The sequence below is a fragment of the Colias eurytheme genome, chromosome 5, assembly GCF_061535395.1.
Source record: "Colias eurytheme isolate Ceu_HAF_F1 chromosome 5, ilColEury1 Martin Lab GWU primary, whole genome shotgun sequence".
NCBI lineage: Eukaryota > Metazoa > Arthropoda > Insecta > Lepidoptera > Pieridae > Colias > Colias eurytheme.
Window position 1 is genome coordinate 10,831,341 of NC_142984.1, and position 23,156 is coordinate 10,854,496.

At 32.5% G+C, this 23,156-nt stretch overlaps 2 protein-coding genes across 3 annotated transcripts; one reads left to right on the top strand and one right to left on the bottom strand.

Annotated features, from left to right (window-relative positions):
* Positions 1–240: 240 nt before the first annotated feature.
* Positions 241–12,097, top strand: Rab11 (RAS oncogene family member Rab11). Its single transcript, XM_090102127.1, has 6 exons — positions 241–523; positions 942–1,063; positions 7,703–7,935; positions 8,458–8,573; positions 8,765–8,902; positions 10,598–12,097. Exons 1-5 carry the CDS (start codon positions 484–486, stop codon positions 8,893–8,895), a joined length of 642 nt encoding a protein of 213 aa, XP_089958253.1. The 5' UTR covers positions 241–483; the 3' UTR covers positions 8,896–8,902; positions 10,598–12,097.
* Positions 12,098–12,492: 395 nt separating this feature from the next.
* LOC149908659 (glutathione S-transferase 1-1-like) lies at positions 12,493–21,773 on the bottom strand. 2 transcript variants are annotated; one of them, XM_090102124.1, is made up of 5 exons: positions 21,648–21,773; positions 17,861–18,002; positions 15,253–15,453; positions 14,227–14,432; positions 12,493–12,885 (listed from the first exon to the last, which is right to left on the bottom strand). In XM_090102124.1, the coding sequence occupies exons 2-5, from the start codon at positions 17,999–18,001 to the stop codon at positions 12,783–12,785; spliced, it is 651 nt and encodes a 216-aa protein (XP_089958250.1). In that variant the 5' UTR covers position 18,002; positions 21,648–21,773; the 3' UTR covers positions 12,493–12,782. The 2 variants fall into 2 exon arrangements, with proteins under 2 accessions (XP_089958250.1, XP_089958251.1); XM_090102125.1 differs by having other exon boundaries at positions 21,529–21,671.
* Between the last annotated feature and the right edge of the window lie 1,383 nt (positions 21,774–23,156).

Below are 23,156 nucleotides of genomic sequence, written 5' to 3' on the forward strand. Positions count from 1 at the left end.
TGTGGAGAAATTTATTTTTAATTTATACAATCGAATGTATAGTATTTAAATTTTATTTCAGTCACATTTTAGTTTATCTAAAGTCAAAAAAATCTCTAGGCAGGTACCATAGAAACTTGTAGATATTGTTTATGACAAAATACCCCGAATCCAACCACGACCATCTATTAAAAAAGAAGATAAACGAAACAACAGGGCGTCAACATGTCAGCTGAAATGACGTTTTGTGACTTGTGAGGCACCAATAGGGGCGTAATTCGTAAAACAATCCGCCATTTTGTCTCTGAGACAATTAAATATTTTTATTTGATTCAACCCGTTTTTATTTAATTAATCCGTTATCAAAAGTGATATTGGCAAAGCTGTGCAGTGTTTTACAAGTCTGTGATATTTTTGTGTACAACTATTTTTGTTTACGTTTCTACGATCTTGACGTTATTAGTTGACCGATTTTGACGTCGAACGGACAACTACAATATCAAAATGGGTACAAGAGAGGACGAATATGATTATTTGTTCAAAGGTAAGCAAAGTGCTGGAGTTTCAACAAAAAAAAATATATCAATAAACATATGAAATCGGATACAATAAAATCTATTTATCTTTTAATATCTTTACTACAAAAGATTATATTTGTCACGTATATATTAAAGTTACGGTATAAAAACCTCATAGAATATTAATAGAATAGTTAAATCCTACAGTTTAAGTCACGATAATTGTTTTTGTGAGATTTATAGTGTAAAATCTTTTGTTTTCCATCAGCTGGCGATAACCAATCGATTTTGAGATCCTTGCTAAGTAGTGAGTCACCTTGTACTCATCTGTGATCTAATCAATATACCTAAATATAATTTTTGTGTATGAAAATTCCATTAAAAAGCATATACAAATGTATGTACTTTTGATCTCATTTAAAAGTAATAATTTCTTTGTTTCAGTTGTTTTGATAGGGGATTCAGGGGTGGGAAAAAGTAGTCTTCTCTCACGTTTTACTAGAAATGAATTCAACCTAGAGTCAAAATCAACAATAGGAGTGGAGTTTGCAACCAGAAGTATAGAGGTAAGTTATTATTTACTTTGATAAATTGCAATAAGTAAATGTCACACATAAAAGTGAGATTGCCTTTGTCCTTTGTAATTATTATATTACACTTATCTATTTATGAAAAGTTATAGATTGCTACATAAATTTATTGATAGTGAAAAACATTTGCTTGCTGCAGTGTAATTATTAGTTTTTTCCATTATAGTCCATATCTTATATAGCTAAACAAATAAAATTATCAAAATTGTTCAAAAGATATACCTCAGATCAGAAGGCATACCTGCTGCTATACTTTAATACTGAAAATGTACCTACATTTTTAACATCCAAAAGTATGCAAAAAAAGCCAAATTGAACAATAAAAATACCAACCTTTCAATCTCAACTAAAATTACTTTAGCTACAAGTGATTATGTTGATCAAATTGATATGTGAATGAAATTAAAATAATTCACCAGAACATCAAATCAAAATAAAAATGTGAAAATTGTGTTTATCATATCTATCTTTCATTTAGCAATGGTTATTACTGATTATTGTATAAAGTAAACACTCTGCACCTGTTTGAAATAACCTTTTGTTAAGTACCTATCATTATAATGATGACACATAACACATTTCTTTGTACATTATCCATATTTTTTAAAAGTGAGATACCTATTTCAAAATGTAGTTGGATTACATTCTACGTTATTCTAAAGATTTTCCTCTGACTTGTAAGTACATTGTATACGTTTTTACATTGAGGTCATATTAATAATCATAGTTATTGTTTAAAATAATTTGTATCCCTATGGGACTTTATTCTTTGATTTATGTTGTCATGAAGAAGTGGGATGGTAATATAACATTTTAAACAAAATGTAGTGTTTCAGAAGTGACTTATGTAAATAATTATTATAATTGCAAAAACATTGATAATATTACATTTTAATCAAATATTGTCAGATGGGTTGTAAGATAAGAGTGTATTCCATTAAAATTATTTAGTAAATTATTATTGGGTATCATTTAAGCTATCACCAATTTAATTAGTTTTGTGTTTCTTAAATAATAGGGTTTGTCCTCAAAATAGTAGATCTGTCACCAAAATGTAGTCACCAAACAATGCAAAATCAGTTCCACAATAAATCACCTAAAATCCTGAGATATAAGGTCTAGTACCAAATAAATGTTTTTGTATGTATTATAATAGGTGTGTCCTAATAAGTATTTAAGCAAACTAATTTAAAGAGATCACCAATAAATCATATTATGTTACTAGAAAATTGCATTAAGTTCAAATAAAAAATTAGGGTTGTCATCATCGTTTCAACCAAAAGATTCTGCTACTTAACTAGACTCCCAAGGTTCTAAATTTCCACTGGTAGTATAAATTATATTTAAATAAAATTTTTAGCAGAGTAGTAAATAAAACAATTAAAGTCAAAATAAATATTGTTTAAAATAATTACCACTGAACAATCAGCGCTGGTTTAAAATAGCTGGCTTATGGCTAGCAGAATAGTAGATAAAACACTTAATTAAAGTTAAAATAATCAATATTTATTCTTAAAAATAATAACCACTGAATAATCATTTGGTCATCATTGGTCAATTTTTAAAGCGCGCCAATTTGTCTCCGCCCCTTTGATCATTTTTTCATTAAAATTATAAATTGATGTATTAAATTGGTAACGAATACTATTAATTTAATATCTGAACGAAATAAAATGTTACTACTGTATTGGTGACAAAATATCAAATAAAAAGGAGTCGCAGTCAGGGATCGATAATCGATTTATTTGGTGACAGATCTACCATTCTGAGCACAGAGCTATTATTTAAGTAACAAAACTGTTATTATAAGAACGAAGTTTATATTCATATAATGCAATATAATTTTATTGGTTATCGATCTCTTATTTTACACATATATTAACATTAATTTGATAATTCATACCTGGGAACAATTTTTGTTTATCTGAGAACGAAAATATTTCGTGGTGATAGATCTATTTATTAGGTGATACAACTTGATGACAAATATAAATTTTGGTGATAGAAAATATAGTTCCCATTATTATTCTGTGCTAAAAAAAACATGTTTTAAAAAACATTGAGCCTGTCTAGTGCAAAATGTTCTCTCTTTTATTGAATGTGTTTGATATTAAGTTATTAATTAATTCAGTGATGTACATTACTATCAAAAAGATAATGAACAACTATAAAAACTTGTTGTTTATAATATTCAAAGTCATTGAATCAAAACAAAACATTGTTTGTACAATAATCAACCAAATAAATATAAATATAAGTACAGGTCATTTCCCTGTGTAAAACATATAGCTGATAGTATATTTGGAAAGGTGCCAGTTTAAATAGTAAATAGAGAAGATTGCTTTTATTTATTGCATTTAAATTAAGTCAAGTTTATGTAGTTTCATTGCCTTTTATAAAAAAGGCTTTATTGTATGTATTTACAGTTTTAACTACCATAATAAAGAGCATTCTGTAGAGTATTTTCTGTCTTACATAGTTACAAAATGAATTATGCAAACTATATCTCTTTGTAGGTAATTATACTATCTAAACAGTTTATTAAAATAGCAGTGATTATTTTAGCGATTATTTATTTCTCTGACAAATATTTAAGTTCATAATGAACATCCTTCTATTAAAAATATGTTGCATTTTTTCATTCAATTCTCTTTATGTAGTTTTTCATGCCATTTCTTTATTCTTTTATTAAATAGCTGCAATCACTATCCAATAGGAATAGAATCTCATAAATGCACTACTAAATTCCTATATACTTTGATAATTGAAACAACTCAGTTGTCTGGTTTATCTTTATACTAGTCTTCTCCATTTCAAATAATTTTTCAATTAAATTTAATCAAGTGCATCCATATAGTAACCATCTCTATGTTATAATTGTAGTGGCACCTAATAAGTTTTGTAACAATTGTTACAGTACTTCCTAATTGATATACACACACAAACTTTTTCAATTAATCTTTTTGTTTTGTAGTACATGTAACAACCATTTAAATGCACTACTTTTGCTAAATGATGATGTAACCTGTTACATACGAAATATGAATGTAATGTGACCTTATTGTCTGCTGCTATTCGATACAGCTTGATTTTGTGTCTTAATATCAAGTGAACTTCCTAGATAGTTTTTATTTTGTCACATGTTGTGTTTTTTTTATATTTTTTGTAATGTTTTCAATATCGTAAGCAAATGATTCATAGGCTGTTAGGCATATTATTTTGTTTAATTTGTTAAATTATTTTTTGAATTGTAGTAAACTTCTATGTATCAATAACAATCTTTTTTCCTTGAGGAGTGTATTGTTGAAAGAATTTACAATATCTAAGTATATGACTTTCTGAATAACATTCTACCTATCTGTTGATGTTGCAAATTTCTCTTATAAAAAGTTTTGCATTTTTATCACGAGTTTTGCTGCGACCGCGATTTTAGCGGCGAAAATTCAGCTCTTATGAGAATAACAAAGAATACAGCCTATTTTAGTTTTTACATTTCGAAAACATAAGTTTTTAAGTTATTCCGTAACAAGCAACCAAAAATAAATCAAAATTATGTAATGTTAAAATTTGTATACTAGAACGAATGCGTGCATAAAGTTTACGAATGGCGAACGAATAAAAATTTCTAGTTGGGCGCATATTGACACTATAATGAGGCCTTTTATAGTCAACTTCTTCATTCCATAGAAATGTGTTTTTTGCAACAAATTATATGTGGGAAGATGTAATCACAAAGCTCCGTAAAGAAAACTTGTTTGGCATGATGTCATTCATCCACCCGCAACCGCGTATTGAAATACGTCTCGGAATAGCGATCAACATATTTCTAATATGATATACTTCTAAGGATTTTTAAATCCTTTGTTATCACACTTATGTATCTGAATTAAGAAAGTAGAAAACTTATCAGAATTTGGCATTAAATATCCAAATAATATTAATTTGAACGACATATTCTTTTACGTAGGTACCAGTACCATCTGTTTAGGTTAGGAATTTTTAAGAAATTTTGATTTGAAGAAATAGTACTGTAACTTTTAAAACCACAAATGAGAAGTTTCATTTAGCGTCAATAGGTAAAGTATAAAAAGAAAATAGAGTTTTTCTATTTTCCTCCTAGGTATCTTCGCATAAACGAGGTTGTCTTTATGGCGTTCACGACATCGACACGACGCGACGGTCAGCAAAACAATTGGCTGTTTTTATTTCCATATCTTTCGTGTAACAATTATTAATTATTGTAAAAATACATTCATAGTAAAAAAAAACATCATCAAACATCGTCATAGATTGAATTAGTGACGATAACAAAAAAACCAAGCTGTGCAAATTATAAACGGTAAATGATGACGTACCAAATGAAATATGTACTTCCTAATCTTTACTTGTAATCTATACGAGGCAATACAAACTTTTATATGGTGTTAATAATGAATTACAATTGTAATTCCATAAACAATTTGATTCGTGAAAGGATGATTATCTTTTCAATGAGCGTTTTTCGTCTGAATATTTGGGATATGGATTAATTTTTTAAGGTCGCTTTGAGCCTTAGAAGATTATCAACATCTTTCGGAAATTATTTATTTGTAGATATAATTCTAACGAACTATTTGTTTTAACAAATCTCTTTCTCTAATATCTAGAACCTGCTCAATTAAAAGTGAACTTATATCAAGAGTTCATAGGCAATTTATTAATTGTCCCTAATCCACCAACTTTAAATGATCGAATTCGTTGCTTCCTGTCCACCATACCGTTATATTCAAATATATATTCCGTACAACATACATCCTCTATTGTAAAAAACGAAAGCACGCTAAGGGGAAGTGTCGGCGACCTTCTAATTATATTCGCTTGACCTCAGGCCAGCTTCGATGTGATTCAATCACATTCACACTATCGAGATGATGAATATACTTTAGTGTACCGTATGAATATACAGATATTATATGTAATACTTTTGAATACGTTGTATTGGACTGGTCTCTTAATGTGGGAGGAGATTGTTTCTCATATAAAGCTTTTAATTAGAAAAAGCTATTTTTATTGTTGAAGCATTTAGTACACTGCAGTTATAGACGATTTTAAACGAGAAAGTAATTCTTTATCTGATTGTTGAACCTCTTTGATGCGAAAATAAGAGTCAGCAATTTTTATTTTTATCGAGAACAAGAAGAGTACGCAATTTATCAATGTAGGTCTGACATTGTTCAAAATTAAAATTACATTATGTTTATGAAAAACATTAATTTGGTTAAATTTTGCAACCAAAGCTTCTGTTTTTAATATTTCACTATTACAATTTACAAGTCGTTACTTAGGTTATATTCATCAATTTTATCTAATTGTATTTACAATCCATGAAAAATTTTCAATACACGCGTAGTATTCGAAGTTTTATCGAAAACACTATCAACAGCATGTGTCACCATGTGAGCAATTGTTAATCTGTTTATTTGTAATGTGTGAACACCTGTTTTGTTGCTCTTACATTTTAACACGATTTACTTTTTAAGTCATATTTATGTGCGAGTTACTTTATTAATTTTGTTCTATTGTCGATGAAGTTTACTTTGTGTATAGCTGTAACATGTGTGTATTGAAATAAGAATAACGGTCCAAGTTACGGAATAAAATATAATGCTCTATTTGAAAAAGTGGATGACCTTTTCTTAAAGTTTTCTAAAAACACCTAACAAAACTTAATTAGAATTCTATATCTTTGATATGTTTATGAATGCAGTAGGTATGCACTGCCTGAATCAGGACAGGGTCTATCCTGCATTATACTAAACAGCTTTTGTTCTTTTCTACACGTTAGAAGAGGCGCTCTTTATAATCTATTGAGTTTGAGTACCGTGTCGCCTTACACGTCACCACACTCGAGACGCTGTTTCATCAAAAATCACAAAGATAACAATGCAATCAAGTGAGCCTCAAATAGGATTTAAAAAATATCTATTTATCGGTGTTGTAAAAATGCTGTATTCAAATCCACTCAATTCTGATTCAGATTATAGTGATCTGGTTGGTTGTAGATTGTCCCAATTTCCTGGAATAGATTAACAAATATGAATTTAGTAAATACAGAAAAACAGTAAAGTATAATAAACAACAGTAGGTATCATCTATACAAATATTATAAAGAGGAAAGGTTTGATTTTTTGTTTGTTTGTTTGTTTGTATGAATTGAATAGGCTCCGAAACTACTTGGCAGATTTGAAAAATTCTTTCACTGTTGGAAAGCTACATCATTTCTGAGTGACATAGGCTAGGTTTTATCCCGGAAATCCCACGGGAACGGGAACTATGCGGGTTTTTTTTTGAAAACGCGGGCGAAGCCGCAGGCGGAAAGCTAGTAATAAATATGTGTGTGACAACACTGCAGCAAGCAATTTGATAAAATTAAATGATTTATTTATAGCCAAAATGCCTTCACATACTAAACGAAATTTGAATTCTATGACTGTTTTGAATGCCCAGTCGATATACTCATTCGAAAATTTTATTATTATTATTTTATCAACCCTTGCAGGTGGACGGCAAAACCATAAAAGCCCAAATCTGGGGACACAGATGCCTATATGCTAAGTATATTATCACTCTTTTCAGGTGGACGGCAAAACCATAAAAGCCCAGATATGGGACACGGCGGGCCAGGAGCGGTACCGCGCGATCACGTCCGCGTACTACCGCGGCGCGGTGGGCGCGCTGCTCGTGTACGACATCGCGAAGCACCTCTCGTACGAGAACGTGGAGCGGTGGCTACGCGAGCTGCGCGATCACGCCGACCAGAATATACTCATCATGCTGGTCGGGAACAAGAGCGATCTCAGGCATCTCAGGTGTGTATCTGTAACATAGATTGTGACAGCTGACAGCTCGTTGTAGCTCTATACCTAGCCAGAAACTGTGTGACCATATCGACCGGAATATACTCATCATGCTGGTCGGGAACAAGAGCGATCTCAGGCACCTCAGGTGTGTATACTTCAAGAGAAAAGTGAACAGATATCTACCTTTTAGGGAAGCGCGATTTTTTTTCCACCATCGGCTGGTAAGATGGAGTGCTAGCAGGTGGTTGTCAAAAAATAAATACAACAGCTTACCTTTGTGTGTCTGTAGAACTCCCCACAGACAAAAGCAGTGTGACCTTGGCAGCTGTAATAGACTTATGATGCCGGTTGGCCGTTGTATGTAATAAATATGTAAATTTTACAGAAAAAATAGGATATATGGGTTAACTGACATTTAACTGTGCTTGGTAACATGCTCAAATTTCATTATTTTATTCAAGTCCATGACCATAATCAATTCACGGTAATTAACAACATCATTCAAATGTACAATTTCATTACCAATTTCAGATCAATCCCAACAGAAGAGGCAAAAGCATTTGCGGAAGCGAATGGTCTTAGTTTTATAGAAACATCGGCTTTGGACTCCACGAATGTTGAACCAGCATTCCAGAATATTCTTACTGGTAAGTTTTCGTTCATTCTATCATAATTATAACGATATCTTAAATATTAGATACAGTATTAAGAATACCTTCCCTCCAATTTCTTTGTTACAAAATATTTATTACAAAAAAACCTTATTTATCGATTTGTAAGTGTCGTATTTCTATATACTTCTTTGATCTAATAATGATATATACTTTTATCCTTGCAGAGATCTACAGGATCGTGTCGCAGAAGCAGATGCGCGAGCCGCCGGAGGGCGACGTGATCCGGCCGGACGCGGAGCCGGCCGACGTGCGGCCCTCCGCCGCCGACTCCGTGCGCAAGCAGTGCTGCCAGTAGCCGCCAGGTACCCCCCACATACACCCTGCAGTGCTGCCAGTAACCGCCAGGTACACACACACACACCTGCAGTGCTGCCAGTAGCAGCCAGGTACACACACACACACACGCACCCCCCCTTTTTGAAGCGAAACTTTTTTATCGGGGTTGGAAAAAAATTTAGTGTAACATTTTTCCATTACGCGCCATCTTTTTCTTATCCCTACCACGCGTGATTCGACGTATTTCTGTAAAGTTGCATATAGTAAATTATTTTTTGAAAAATAATGTCATAAAGAAGTTTCACTTCTTACGTGTGTACTCTATAGTACACGCACACATTTTTTTTTAAGTGGGGAAATCTTGCATAGATACCCACGGCCCCCGGGAGGGTAAGGACTAAGGATCCAAGGGTTATGTCGGATTTTTACCGACTAAAACCCCACTATGTTCCGTCGAGCTGCTTTAATGATGGGGCTGCGGGTATTGGTTGGAATTCTTCCGCGACCCCCTTGACCCTGCAGCAGCACTGGCAGCCGCCGACTGCCAACCGGCTACACTGTCAATTATTGTGCTCCCAACCGCACCATAGAGCTACTGACAACCTGCACTGGCACAAGCAGTCTTCAGTTCAGACCGCGCTAGCGTGGCAATCCGTATGCTCCCACTGGCACTGTCACTAGGAACACGCACCCGTGCCATGTACTAACACACCACATTCCGTTATTTTGCCAGATTGATACGTGCAAATATGTAGTCACTACAGTTATTTACTTTGACTCGCGCTTGTACCTAGTGCCAGTGTACATATAACTTAACACAACTTAGTGTGTATCCAGCATGTTTATGCTTATCGACACCCATGCTAGCCGCTACACAATAATATTGTGTATATTTATATGTACTATGCTTATATAAAGCTCACACTAGTCTTTTAAGCACTTCTACAATGATATTACAAATAAAAAGTGTAGATATGTTACCAACACAACATTAATTGATCTTCAGAAACGGCACACTAACACACACAAGATTAATAAGGCCCTGCGCAGACGGCACACTTTTTGTGCGATCGAGTCTGCGGCGCACAAAAAGTCTGCATGGCGCGCAAAAAGTCGGTCGCGGATTTTTCACAGACTCAACGCACACGACGCACATCTTCGATCATTTTGTCGGCAGAGCTGTAGGGACGTAGACGCTATGGAAATCGTGTAAAGTGTGCGCCGTCTGCGTTAGCGCGCGTTGAAGCAAACGTTCAATTCTTTTCACACACTTTTGTGCGGAGCGGCGCGGTGCGGTCTGCCCGAATTACACGGATTTTTTGTGCGCCGGACTTTTTGCGCGTCGTGTGCGTTACTGCATATAATTTCATAGGTTCTATTTTCACAGACTAAAAAGTGCGTCACGGATAGTCTGTCGTCTGCGCATGGCCTTAAGGTGACATGATAGAAACTAAAGTAAAATGTGGCTAAATAGCCACATTTCGAAGTGCCACACCAGAAGCACTTAATAACCTATCTACACCTTTTTACTTGTAATTTCATTGCGCTGCTAAAAGTTTTCCGTATACTGCGGTACTACACGCTCTCATAGCGATACTAAAGTGTCAGTAATAATATAATTTATATTGTGTACAATACAATAATTATGTTTCTCATTTTAAGTATAAAATAAATAAGAATAATTTGTTTTTTTGACTAACAATGACATTTCTCCATTCCAGAAAATGTCCAGTTAAGTATGTGGAAGCGAATGGAAGGAACACAACGCAAGACAATCATTCCCAAACAAATGTTGCCACGCCATTCCTCCGTGGACAGTATTAAAGTATCCGCTTTAATTAACTGGCAACACAGTACGAGCTCATGTAGATAGCTTTGTGTAATTTAGTGTCGGATTATTATAAATTTATAAAATGTTACGCGTGCCCGCCACGCGTGGAAGTGAAACTTCGAGAATGTACTAGAAGCTTCTAGAAGGTTGTGGAAAGATCAAGAATGTTTGCGCCGACTGGAGAGGTTTCACTTCGTAACGTGATTCGAAACACGTAGTTTTCAATGCAAAAGCACACGGTTCGGTATTTTTTATGTTCGCTTAGAAATTCAAACCGATTGGTTATCGATTTATTTAAGTTTTTATGCGGGCGTAAGTGGGTTTATTGTAGTTTAACAGTTTCTGTTTAAAAACAAATTTAATTGGACAATATTTCAAAAACTTGATTATTATGAATTATCAAATCGTTAAATTAAACAAAATGAATATTTTATTCAGCTAAACACATTTTTGCCACAATAAACTCACTCGCGGTCCGCTCTAGTGAATAATTCATATTGTATTTATTTAGTTAATGAAATTGCCAGTTCACTTGAACTATCTGTTAACATACACTCGAGCAATAATTTGGGCTGATATGATATAGCACACAATAGCTTCATAATCTGATTGTTTCGCCACGGTTCTGTGTAAATTATAAATAAAATAGTCTTTGTTAAGTTAATCGTTTAAAAGTTATGTAATCGGGATGTGTATAATAAACCGCGATTTAAAATTACATTGTTTTATTTCAAACTCCATTGACTACAGATATAAAAAAAAACTAGTGGCTGATGCTTAGAATTGTCTATGGTCTATAATATACACATAACCGATGTTAGCTAGTAGTATTGTACTAAGTGAAGAGTTAGCTTTTTTAAATGATTTTAGTTATGGATATGTGCCTTTTGTGGATTCGGTGGAACGTTTTATTCGCTTTTTGTTGTTTGTTTCTCATGTTGACAGCACTATTGAGATTCTGTTGAGTTTTATTGTTAGGGATGGTACATTCTAAATTTATATTTGAAAGATATATACCGTACTTTACTAAAATACTCCATATTTCTAGAAGTACTTTCGTGGACAAATCGAAGAAACATACAAAAACTACTGAAAAAATTACTAATTTCTACTAAAGTAGGGATGTCTAAAAATAAATCAGTGCTGCCCTAACAGTGATTTAGTATGTATTTTAAAATAATTTGAACGTTGAAGCCGTTGGGTGTTGCAATATAAGTGTCGTTGGGTTGCCATCAATACTCAAGCGTGTGGGGTTGCCATACTCGACAACAACGGCACTAGCTTCGAAGATGTATAATTAAATATATTATGGTCTTACATATGCATGGTTATTTTTTTAGTGCCTATCTGTAATTACTTTAAAGACAAAGATAATAAAGAATAATGTAAATATTATGTGTTTTATTTGGTATAATTTCTAGACATACAGAAAATTTAATGTTTGCTTCTTCACTCCATAATAAAGTACTACTTTTAATGTATATGAAGTAACAGATTATTCCATACAAACTTAAAAACGGCAGGATCGATTTCGATTTTCACTAGCTCTTACTAGACTGCGCTTATAATATTTTGTTTGAACCATTACACGCAAAAAATATAGAGAAAGAAAGTAAAAATAGGATGCTGTATAATTATGTTTTAAATTTATCAAATGGACAGTTCCATTACACGAAACTTCTGGATTATGGTCATAATACGGAGTATCTTTTGAAAGAAGTCTTAGTCAAGTGCTAAAAGATGATGAAAATTTTATTTAGGTATTCATGAAATAAAACAAGTAAATCAAAAATTCAGTTCATTTATTGTGACTTATATTCTAAATCTTATATCACAAAATCTTATGCAAAGACGTGTTTAGGATAGACAAGGAAATAAATTATTTCAGGTGTTGCCAGCTATAGTAATTTTTATCTCAAAACAAAGTGACAATAAAAGCACTCTTAATTCAAGCACTGATTTTATAAGCACTCATTATGCAGTGTGGAGCGTCAATATCTTAATTAGAATTTTAATTTAGGTGTTTGTAAAAATACTACGTTTTGCTGGCAACCCTGTTGTTTGTTATTTCTTTTTTACTTCTTAGTCATGCTTGCTACAAGAGCTTTGAATGCGTCTAAGCCTTTCTCGTTTGCTTCTTGGTAGCCTGGAGCTGTGGTCTTAACTGTTTCGTACCATCTGAAAATAAAATATTAACTACGGTTATTTGATTTTTTTTATTTCTGAGCAAGCAAAGGGGCCGGTGAGTCACCATGTTAAATGGCCACACCCAACCATAAACACTAGTAACTTGATGTTCTGAAAATCATAATATTATATTGAGTTGGTAAACTTTGAACTCATTCTCATATTAATTCTTCTCAAATTTCTTTAATGTTCCATAATATTATAACATTTTAGTATTTATAGCCGACCGACTTCGTTAGGCGTTAATTGCCACCTATTGTTAAATATAAAACAAGGAAAATAACATGCGATGCAGGTGTGTAAACAGTTAACATACTGCGAAAATAATATTAAATTTAAAGTTGATTTTACCATGTGCAAATAGAATATCTACTCTGTGTCAATTTTTATTTAGCCAAACATTCGCGATTTCAATAATAACTAATAAGACGAAATATAATACTAATTCTATCATTTACCTGTATGAAATGTAGTAGATAATATTATCATTGTATTTATTAAATAATTACATGATAACATTGTAAAGCAGATAAGAGAAATCAACATTATAATCACAACAATTAAACTTTACAAATTACAGGCGCTATTTTACAAGCATGGTAATAATAACAACGTTCATACAAATTTAGCGATGAGTCAAGTGATTAAATGCTATGCAACTAGCGTGTAGCCTTGCATCTATAACAGCTATGCGATACTATCATACTTAGTACAGTGGTACTATACCAGTAATTGCCATGCCAAGGTTATTGTTATTTCTATTATAACCTGAATGAACTTATAGTGCTAGACTTAAATATTTTAGAGCCTTAGGTAGTTAGGTACGTTATTATTTAAATTTAAAACGTTTTGTTCTATTGCATTGTTTTAGTTACTGAATATAGGTAGTTTTATTTTTTACAATATGACTTTTGTTTTACCATTTAAAGAGATAGTAATGAATAATGATTTACTACTTACCAAGTATCAGGCATACTACGAGTCGAGTAATCTTATATATAAAAATGAATCGCAAAATGTGTTGGTAAGCGCATAACTCGAGAACGGCTGAACCGATTTCGATAATTCTTTTTTTATTATATTCCTTGAAGTACGAGGATGGTTTTAATGTAGAGAAAACGTAAATATGTACCACGGGCGAAGCCGGGGCGGACCGCTAGTGATTTATAAAATAATAAATTGGACATTCAATTCCGGCCTTGTGTCATATAATGCGGAAATTATCAAACCAATATACTGCGCACTGCGGTTATTATTTTTTGTTTTAATAAAAAAAAAAATATCTACATATATTATACCCAAATACAAGGACATTTATAGCCAGAACCTCACCTCTTAACATTGGCGTATTTCTTGAAGTCTACGTCCGAAGCTTCGAAGCTAGAAACAGATGCGACGATGCTCAAGTCGGCGACCGTTAGGTTTGGTCCCGCGACGTATTTCTGGCCTTCGAGGAAGTTGTCCAACATCTTCAGAGCGTCTTCCACCTTGGCCAGCTTTTCCTTGTCCGCTGGAGCGCCTCCGAACACTTGGGGATACTGAGGAAGATTAAATATATAAATATTTGATATTAATTCATGTTTGAAAAACGAGTTCATTAACCGCCCCATGGTAATTTTTTTTCTATTCATTCAAAGTTTTTCAAAAAGTTAACAAAATATATCCTTTTGCAGAAGGAAAACTTATTAAAAAGGTTCATTGCGAGTTTTACAACTTCTGAGTAATAATTGATAAATTTAAAGAATTGATCGTGAAAGATAATTGATCGTGAGACGGGATTCCTAGAACCCTAGGCCACCAACTGTATTACTATAGTATAGTGCTATATTAATACAGTTGATGGCATTCTGCTATTTAAATAAGTAGGTAGGTAGTTAATAGTTATTAAAAGTGGTTTGCCCTTGAGTTTGTACATAATATTAATAATGATAAATAATTATGACATCTAATAATAATTATGAAACTGCAAGTCATGGCTATCACGCTCAACTTTAAGCCGACTGTTGCTGTATAATAGCTGTTAATGATTTGCAGAAATTGAAAATGTAGCTTATTTGTTCTCTTCCTATCTTTATCCAGTTACTATCTGATTATATCTTATTACTCTGACCACAGTAATGTAATACTATCTCTGACAATATTTAGTTATTGCGAATGACAAAATTAATTTTGCTGTTTCAAATAAAAATATAATAATAACGGAAGTGATTTCAATAATAGTATAGTCATTAGTCACCTAAGTTCGAAAATCGCGGTCAAAATTACACCACAGATTATAGCCCGTTACCTATACAGAATTGCGTTGACAATCGTACCACAGAATATTATGCCAGCTAAAAATATAAATAGATAACTTACGAAATAGTCGCTAAATCTCTGATAAAGGTTGCCAATGTCGAAGTAAAGACGCATGTCGACCAGGGCCCTCGCTTTAGGGTCCTCTGGGTACAATGTGGAGCCTTTGCCATACTTGTTGGCGAGGTATGTGATGATGGCGCGTGATTCGTAGATTGAGAAACCATCGTCCACCAATGTTGGTACTGTGTGTTGTGGGTTGATCTGGAACAACGATAAATAAGATGTTATTGATGTTATATTGTGGGACCCCTTAGAAATACGCACTACACTTGTTCAGGATATACCTAGTTAACATAATTCAAGGGACCAAAACTTACAACATAAATTGGCACAATAGATTTATTTTTGAAGTGAAACTTCTTTAGGCGCATTTAGAGTAAAATTTCAAAGTCACGTCATGGAATAAGACGACGATTTTGTTATCTTTGAATCTTGCAAAAGTAGTCACTTCTGACACGTGCTCGGCACAAACGCTCTTTTTATTTAAAACATCACTTCTCAAGTCAAGTTATTAGCTATGTTTTAATTAATCGCATGCAAATGCATATTTAAAATGTAGAAATGGTGGTTTTGGCCTCGTTGAGGCAGTATAAAAAAAAAAACGTACCTATATAAAACCTGTCACTCAGTAGGAAAGTAACTATTATTATTAGTACACCCACTGAGCTTTCTACTGGTGAAAGCTCCGTACACACCATTAACAATAATAAAACAATCAAGCTATATTAAATTATAAGTCAACTGCATTTAAACTCATTTTAAACTGTCCCAAACAGTAAAATGTGGTCAGTGAGCGAATTCCAAAGCTCAAAGCTTGTAGAAGCAATCGAGATAGGAATGTTTGATACCGGTTCAACTTGGTATTTTAGTTGCGTAGTTACTTGGTACAAACTGTAACTGTACATTGAAATTTGTCGAAGAAATTTGTTGTTGGCTAGTCGACTGAATAAATTTAGTGCTTAGAAAAGTTCTGAAGAAGTTTACACTAACGCAACGTCAAAAGGTCATTAATTACTCGCTAAAAAGTTGTCACAGGAATGTTTATAATAAAATCAGAAGTATTATTAGCTAGCTACTGGTTATTATTCTGTGGTATTATGTAATGGGAAATAAATAAATTAGTGCCATTTGTAGTTCAATGAACTCAGCGTTGAATTGCCTCACACATGCAACACTAGGCCTTCGTTTTACGGCAAAGGAATTTTGTCACTGTTACCACTACTTTAAGACGAATTTCCCACGGACGAAATCTGATAATAAGTCATTTGTTATTGAACAGAACCACACACCGCAAATTAGTGGGTTCGAGATCAAAATAACATGAATTCTCTTTTTGTTCTGGCATTGACATCATATGGAGTCATTATAATATGTAACATCTGCACAGGAAAATACTTAATGATACACGAATTTAATGAGTTTCTTCGCAAGGAAAATTTTAACAATATACTTATTATTTGAACGGAAAAAACCTAAGATTGTTTGTACCTTTTTTGATTTATTTGAATATACAGGTTACAGGTATATGAGAACTTTAAATTGTTGATAGCCGAGAGGTATAATTTCTGGAAATCTGGTTTCAAGCTAAATAGTTTCCGTTCGCACTAATATACTTAGTTCAAATCAAAGTCGCTGTCGCTGTCTGTCCGGTCGTTGGGCCGGTCTATAAGCATGCTTGAATCTTTAAAACTACGCAACGGATTTTTAAGCAGTTTTTTTATAGATAGAGTGGGTCTAGAGGAAGATTTTACATATTATAATAATATAATCATAAAATTTTTCGACAAAGTCAACGAAGCTGCGGTCGAAAAGCTAGTAGTTAGGTCCTACTTACTATTGTAAACATGACCAAAAAGAAAACAAGCTAAGCAAGCAAAGGTAAGTAAAAGTAACGCTAATCGCTATAGTTATCGATTTTTCAAGTTCGTCACGCAACTGGAACATTTTGTAATAGTTATTACTTATTTGGATCCTGATTGCTGACATATCCTGTGAATAATAACTTGTAGAAGGAAATAGTTATATTGGTATTCAGCTGACCTAGGTTGTTATTTACATAGATAATATTATAACGTCTAACACTCTGCATTGAAAATTAACTCAAGTACCTATCAATTCAAAGAATAAACTGTTTATATTTTACTTGAATCACATAACCACAATCTGTATGTACCTAACCCTACCCTAACCCTCCTTCTGGCAAAATTATGAATTAGGAAAAAATATAATGCTTTAATAGTTATATTGTGCATAGTCATACTTTTTAATTGATAGGTAATATCATAGTTTTGATAAAATACAATAACAAAATTGGTTTATCCGATTAAACATTATAGTTTAAAATTTAAATCTTCTTTATAAGTACGTAAAATTCAATGTACATATCGTCACAGACTAATAATAATATACTACGTATATCGTATACAGTAATTGTCATGACTCATACAGAAATAAAACTCAGACCACAGATTACTAAATTGATTTTAAAAACAACATTACAAATATTACATTATACACCTACTCATTATCAAAATATTTCTGTAAATTATAGTAAAATAATTAACCCTAAAATGCTCACAAAAAATTAAAAGCTTCTTAATTATCTCACCTTCAAGTACTCAGGCTTCAAGTGTTCTCCATGGTGCAAGTCCACGAGTTTGAGGTTCAGGTTGAGGTTCAGGGCGCGCGCCGCCAGCAGCACGGAGCGGCATGGCGCAGATCCGGGCACGTAGTAGAGGTCCATGGGCATGCTACAGCAAAACATTAATTTATTTATTTATATAATGCACTTAGCCAGCATGATGGATGCCTCCTATGAGGATTCAGGCACAGACTAGTTCAGTCATGTCATGTTCTAGTCATGTTCAGGCGCTCATAGGAGGCATTGGGAACATACTAATATATGGGCTGACGATGATGATCTATTCAAGGACGCATAAGAAAACATTTAATTTAATTATGTGCACCGTATTTAAGAACGATGTTTTGGAACGTATGAACGGAATTTTTAGCTTAAAAATACATTATTTGTTTAGGCTGAAAAGTTCCACCTTTTTTAACTTGTAATGTGTTTGGGTATGACGTAAATCGTAATCGCCGATGCTGTTTTATTTTATAATAGGTAAGTAGTCAGTTAACATTTTGTTTGAAAACAAAACCATATATGTAGTTTCAATAAAATTACGATTCTAAACCACAAATTGTTCCATTCAGTGATTTTAATATTAGGCAACAGGTTCGCAGGAAATGAGCTTTTAGAGCTTGATGGACCGAAACTTTGCCGAAACCGGTTTCGTCTGTTTTCGAACTTGATACTTGTATACCACATAATCTACATAATAATATGTATTACTTAAGAATTATGATGTATCACAAAAAACACGCTGTGAGACTTCTATCTATTGAGATTGTTTATAATTTAGAAGGAATAACGTTTGATTTATCGCTAGAAATTATTAGTAAATAATGAAAAAAAAAATTGGTAAGTACTAACTAGGTAGGTTTGTATTTAAAATCTACTAAGTATCTATCGTTAAGTTCAATGGTTCTTCTTCTGAGACACAATAGAATAATAACGATCATTAAATTTCATTAACCTATTAACTAACTAAGTAGGTACTTGAAAAAAATCAAGAAATAAAATAATATATTCCTTTAAATGGGTAATATGTTCACCCCCATTTTAATTATAATGTTAAAAATTTGTATGTTTTTCATTATCTAATGACATCGTGACTTCATCATGGTAATTACCTAATTACTATTTCAATATTGTCATCGTGTGTTGCTAGTTTATTTTACAATTTTCTATTATTTAATTGTAAGTATAAATCGTACCTACCTACGCGGTCACGGATTCAATCGAATCGTCTAGGTCATTAGTAATTACATTACAATTTACAATTACTATGAATGCGGAATCGTGGCTTTGTCCAGTTGTATTGAAGGATAAAGGCCTTGAAAAAGTCGATTCGATTGATAAAAGGGACAAAAAATTGCATAATTTTGACAGGTTAGAAAAAAACAGTGTTAACCTCGAAATAAACAAATAACCGGTTGTTTGAAATTGTAATTTATACCGGTTATGGGTGAAGTAGGTAAATTCTAGAAGATAACAAAACTGAAAACATTTACAAGTTATAAACAACTATAAGTTATCGATACCTACATTTGATAATCTAACTTTGGCAGTCCAATGAATGGGCACAAGTTTATGGAAAATATAGATTACCTAATATCCGAGGAAGGGAAGGGAGGCATTTGCCCAGCAGTGGGACAGCCATGGCTGAATAATAAAAATAATACCTATCTATATTTTTAGGCAGGTTACATGCTTTAAACTTGAGTATTATTATTATTCCTGTATTTCCTAGAAATATCTCTTATTTCAAGACGTAAATAATTATAGAAAAGTAAAAAAAAATGTCATAAAACAAACTCCAAAATATATATTAACTACTTAGTTACCTACAAAAAATTGAGCCTTATTGACATTAGTTACATAAAAAATATAGATGTATTTTTAATTTTTAATTATCAATAGTTACATATTTAAGTACTACTCAGTAATTATTTTAATTAATTATGTTTCCTAATTATGCTCAAACATATTTTGTGAAGTCAAACCATGTCTTGAGTTTTTTGAACCTTGACAAAATTCTTATGCGTGGGAAATAATAAGCTTTTTTTTAATTTAGTACTTATAAATTATTATCACGTAACTAGAATGGTTGTTGCCTTTCACTATTTCAAGGGTAGATAAAACTTCATGGTATACAATTTTAGTAGCTAAGCAAGAAATTAATAATATGAAAATAGAGCATGAATACATATATATAACTAGCAGTCCGCCCCGGCTTCGCCCGTGGTACATATTTACGTTTTCTCTACGTAAGAACCATCCTCGTACTTCAAGGAATATAATAAAAAAAGAATTGTCGGAATCGGTTCAGCCGTTCTCGAGTTATGCGCTTACCAACACATTTTGCGATTCATTTTTATATATAAGATTAGACTAGCTTATTAAACAGTCAAATAAAAATATTTTTATATAACTAGATGACCCGTTAAATTCACCTACAAAATATGACTGGGAATTAAGGTACCCTACCTACCTATCTTAATTTCAATTCAGACCATTGAGATATACAGATATGGAGACGACACCGTAGGCCTACATCACTTATGTTCCGCTCAACATACGCCATATGGCGTAACTGCACGCTCATTTTTTATTTGTTTTAAAGTGAAACGCATCAAATATGCCTTCGTGTGTGTTACGATATTGCACAAATAATACGGAAAAGTGCAAAGGAATAACTTTCATCGGTAAGTACCTAATTAGATAATAATTTTTAAAACTTAGTTAGAGCAAAAAAATGGCGCACAGATTTTGTTCGTGGTGTCTCCTCCATACGTAGTAATTAATATTGTAATACTGTGGTAATATTATCTCAATGATTCAGACAGGCCTAGGCGTAGCTTGAAAACTATTCCTAATTATTGTCACCTTAAATTGGTTTGAATAAATTTTTCATGTGAGTGCCTAGGTAATGAGTGAATTACATACTGTATATTTAATTCCGATTCCGGATACCAGAGATAAAAATATTTTGAAGTACATAATATGCAAATAAAGATTATGCAGTTTGCCGGCCATAAATACACAGTTATATCTGACGATAATTTACCAGTGAAAACTGAATCTTGGTTGAATTAACATCGTTTAAAGAAGGGAACGATAGGAATTCCAAACATAAGCTTCGAAGCCTAAGCTTGGAATTTTACATTTTATACAATTTTCTGAAGATAAAGTTTCTCTCCTTTTCAGTGTGGTTCGGAATTCAAAGTATAGTTTTTTGGTGCTTTTATTATGAAAAAGTTAACCATAGTTAATTAATAATTATGTACCGGTAACACAACCGATAGTAAATTATATTCATAGTAATTAATTTATAGTTAAGTATTTTAATACAAAATGGTCCTTACTCACAATACGTACTTAGGTGTTAGAAATATTTATTTTAGTCAAAGCTCATAAAATAAAAGCTCATGTAGGTGCTTAAAATACCTATAGAAAGTTCCAGAACAAGCGAAAAATACCATGTAACCATTGAGATAGTACTGTATGTACTACGTACATAATATTAACTCAATGCATGTAACCGATATTTTAATCACGAATATTTTTGAAATTCGGATAACGTTAAACTTTCTTAAAATTCAAATCAATTCAATTTCACGCTTGCGATTTTCCATAGCATTTGAAATTGTTACCTGATACGATCCAAAAACACAATACACGATTTAATTACAAATTGTCACGCGACTATTAATTATTTTTACACTTGTTAATTAAAAATTTCACAATGGTAACACTGCAACTGGGAACTTACTTTTTTATGTTTTAGCGGGAACACGACCGACTGTACGAAAAGCGGAGTGATTGTAAACTGTTGTGGGGGGAGATTGTCAGATTTATACCGCGGCGCCGCGTATGACGCATTGTTATACCAGTTATCCCCATGATAGGATTTCATATGCAACAGTTTTACAGCAATTATAACTACCTACTTGATGCTAAAATTAGAGTACCTATGTGAGAACCTACATAAGTAAGCAATTTAGCAATTTCCGCCAAACAACTTTTTTTCAAATGATACAATATATCCTTGGTATCTACGCAATTCGAAGACTAACCGGTGATTATAAAAATTATACCCAAGTTTATTTGAAAAAAAAATGGCTTAGCTAACTAGTTAATTTCAAAATAGATGAAACTTCTTAGGTCTAAAACCTGCAAGTCATAATAAATTAACAAAAACGTATATGTTTGTGACAGGAAAAATTCCACATGAAATTAATTTATCATTCACAATTATTTTATCTACTTACTCGTATCGTAAGGCAAATACATACATATATTAATAAGATAGTAATTTACACAGTAAACACTTCAAACTTACTTATCAGTTATCACCTAACTTACCTACCTTTTATTACCTATAGGTATTCTAATTTGTATCTATCACCTCTATACCTTTAAGCTATATAGGGCTATATCCATATCGAAATCTATATAACATTCAAATGTGTAATAAGTACATGTAACATACAAATTTAGCCGATATGGTAAAATTAATTTGTAGGTGTTTAAAATACTGAAACATACGAGATCTGACTAATGGGAAATCCCACTAGAAGGATAAACATTTGTTCTCGTATGACAACCTTTACTTCTCATCCGACTTCGAAAATGGTGTGTATCGTCATACGTGAATTGTATTTCTTGTAATCATAATGGGTTTTATGATTTGGTCATACCGGAGTCCGGAAATAGGAAAGCAACACTCTCTCTGGTCTCTTATTATATTAAAAAAAATAATTAAGTTCAACACAGGTCTATGCATAGACAAACTTAACTTAAACTTAACTTTGTACTTTCACTTGCGTCATTTAAATGAGGCACACAAACTTGTGTAAAATTCGTAGCAAAATATATTATTTTTGCTTCCTATAGCTCGTTGCAATGTATAGGTAATATATCTATATTCCAAAAAAAAATCAAATTCAAAATTATAATATTATACCTATGTGCAACGTCTTATTAAAATATAGCTATCTATACATTTACACTTATTACAGTAAGCAAAAGAGAGAAGAAAAGTATGAAAAGATAATATAAAGCCAATTTAGAATAATAAGCTATAATATAGCATAATATATCTTGTAATATAGCTAGTGTGGGATTTGTGGGTAAACCACAGAACACAAAAAAAAATTCTATGACCCGAGAATAACTGACTTGACTGGGCATGATAACGGAGATCATTTTTTTTATCTGAGAGGAATTTCTGTATATTGTTTATTTTTCAGGTAAAACTAGGTAGTTACTCTATCCTGAA

Bases quoted from the DNA above. Each gene is read 5' to 3' on its own strand.
- Rab11 (XM_090102127.1), top strand. From the start codon at position 484: ATGGGTACAAGAGAGGACGAATATGATTATTTGTTCAAAG. The intron at 7,936-8,457 runs GTGTGTATCTGT...TACCAATTTCAG, and splicing joins AGCGATCTCAGGCATCTCAG to ATCAATCCCAACAGAAGAGG. The intron at 8,574-8,764 runs GTAAGTTTTCGT...TTATCCTTGCAG, and splicing joins ATTCCAGAATATTCTTACTG to AGATCTACAGGATCGTGTCG.
- LOC149908659 (XM_090102124.1), bottom strand. From the start codon at position 18,001: ATGCCCATGGACCTCTACTACGTGCCCGGATCTGCGCCATGCCGCTCC. The intron at 15,454-17,860 runs GTGAGATAATTA...TCGTTGTTCCAG, and splicing joins TGAAGCCTGAGTACTTGAAG to ATCAACCCACAACACACAGT. The intron at 12,886-14,226 runs GTGAGGTTCTGG...TTTTATTTTCAG, and splicing joins AAATACGCCAATGTTAAGAG to ATGGTACGAAACAGTTAAGA.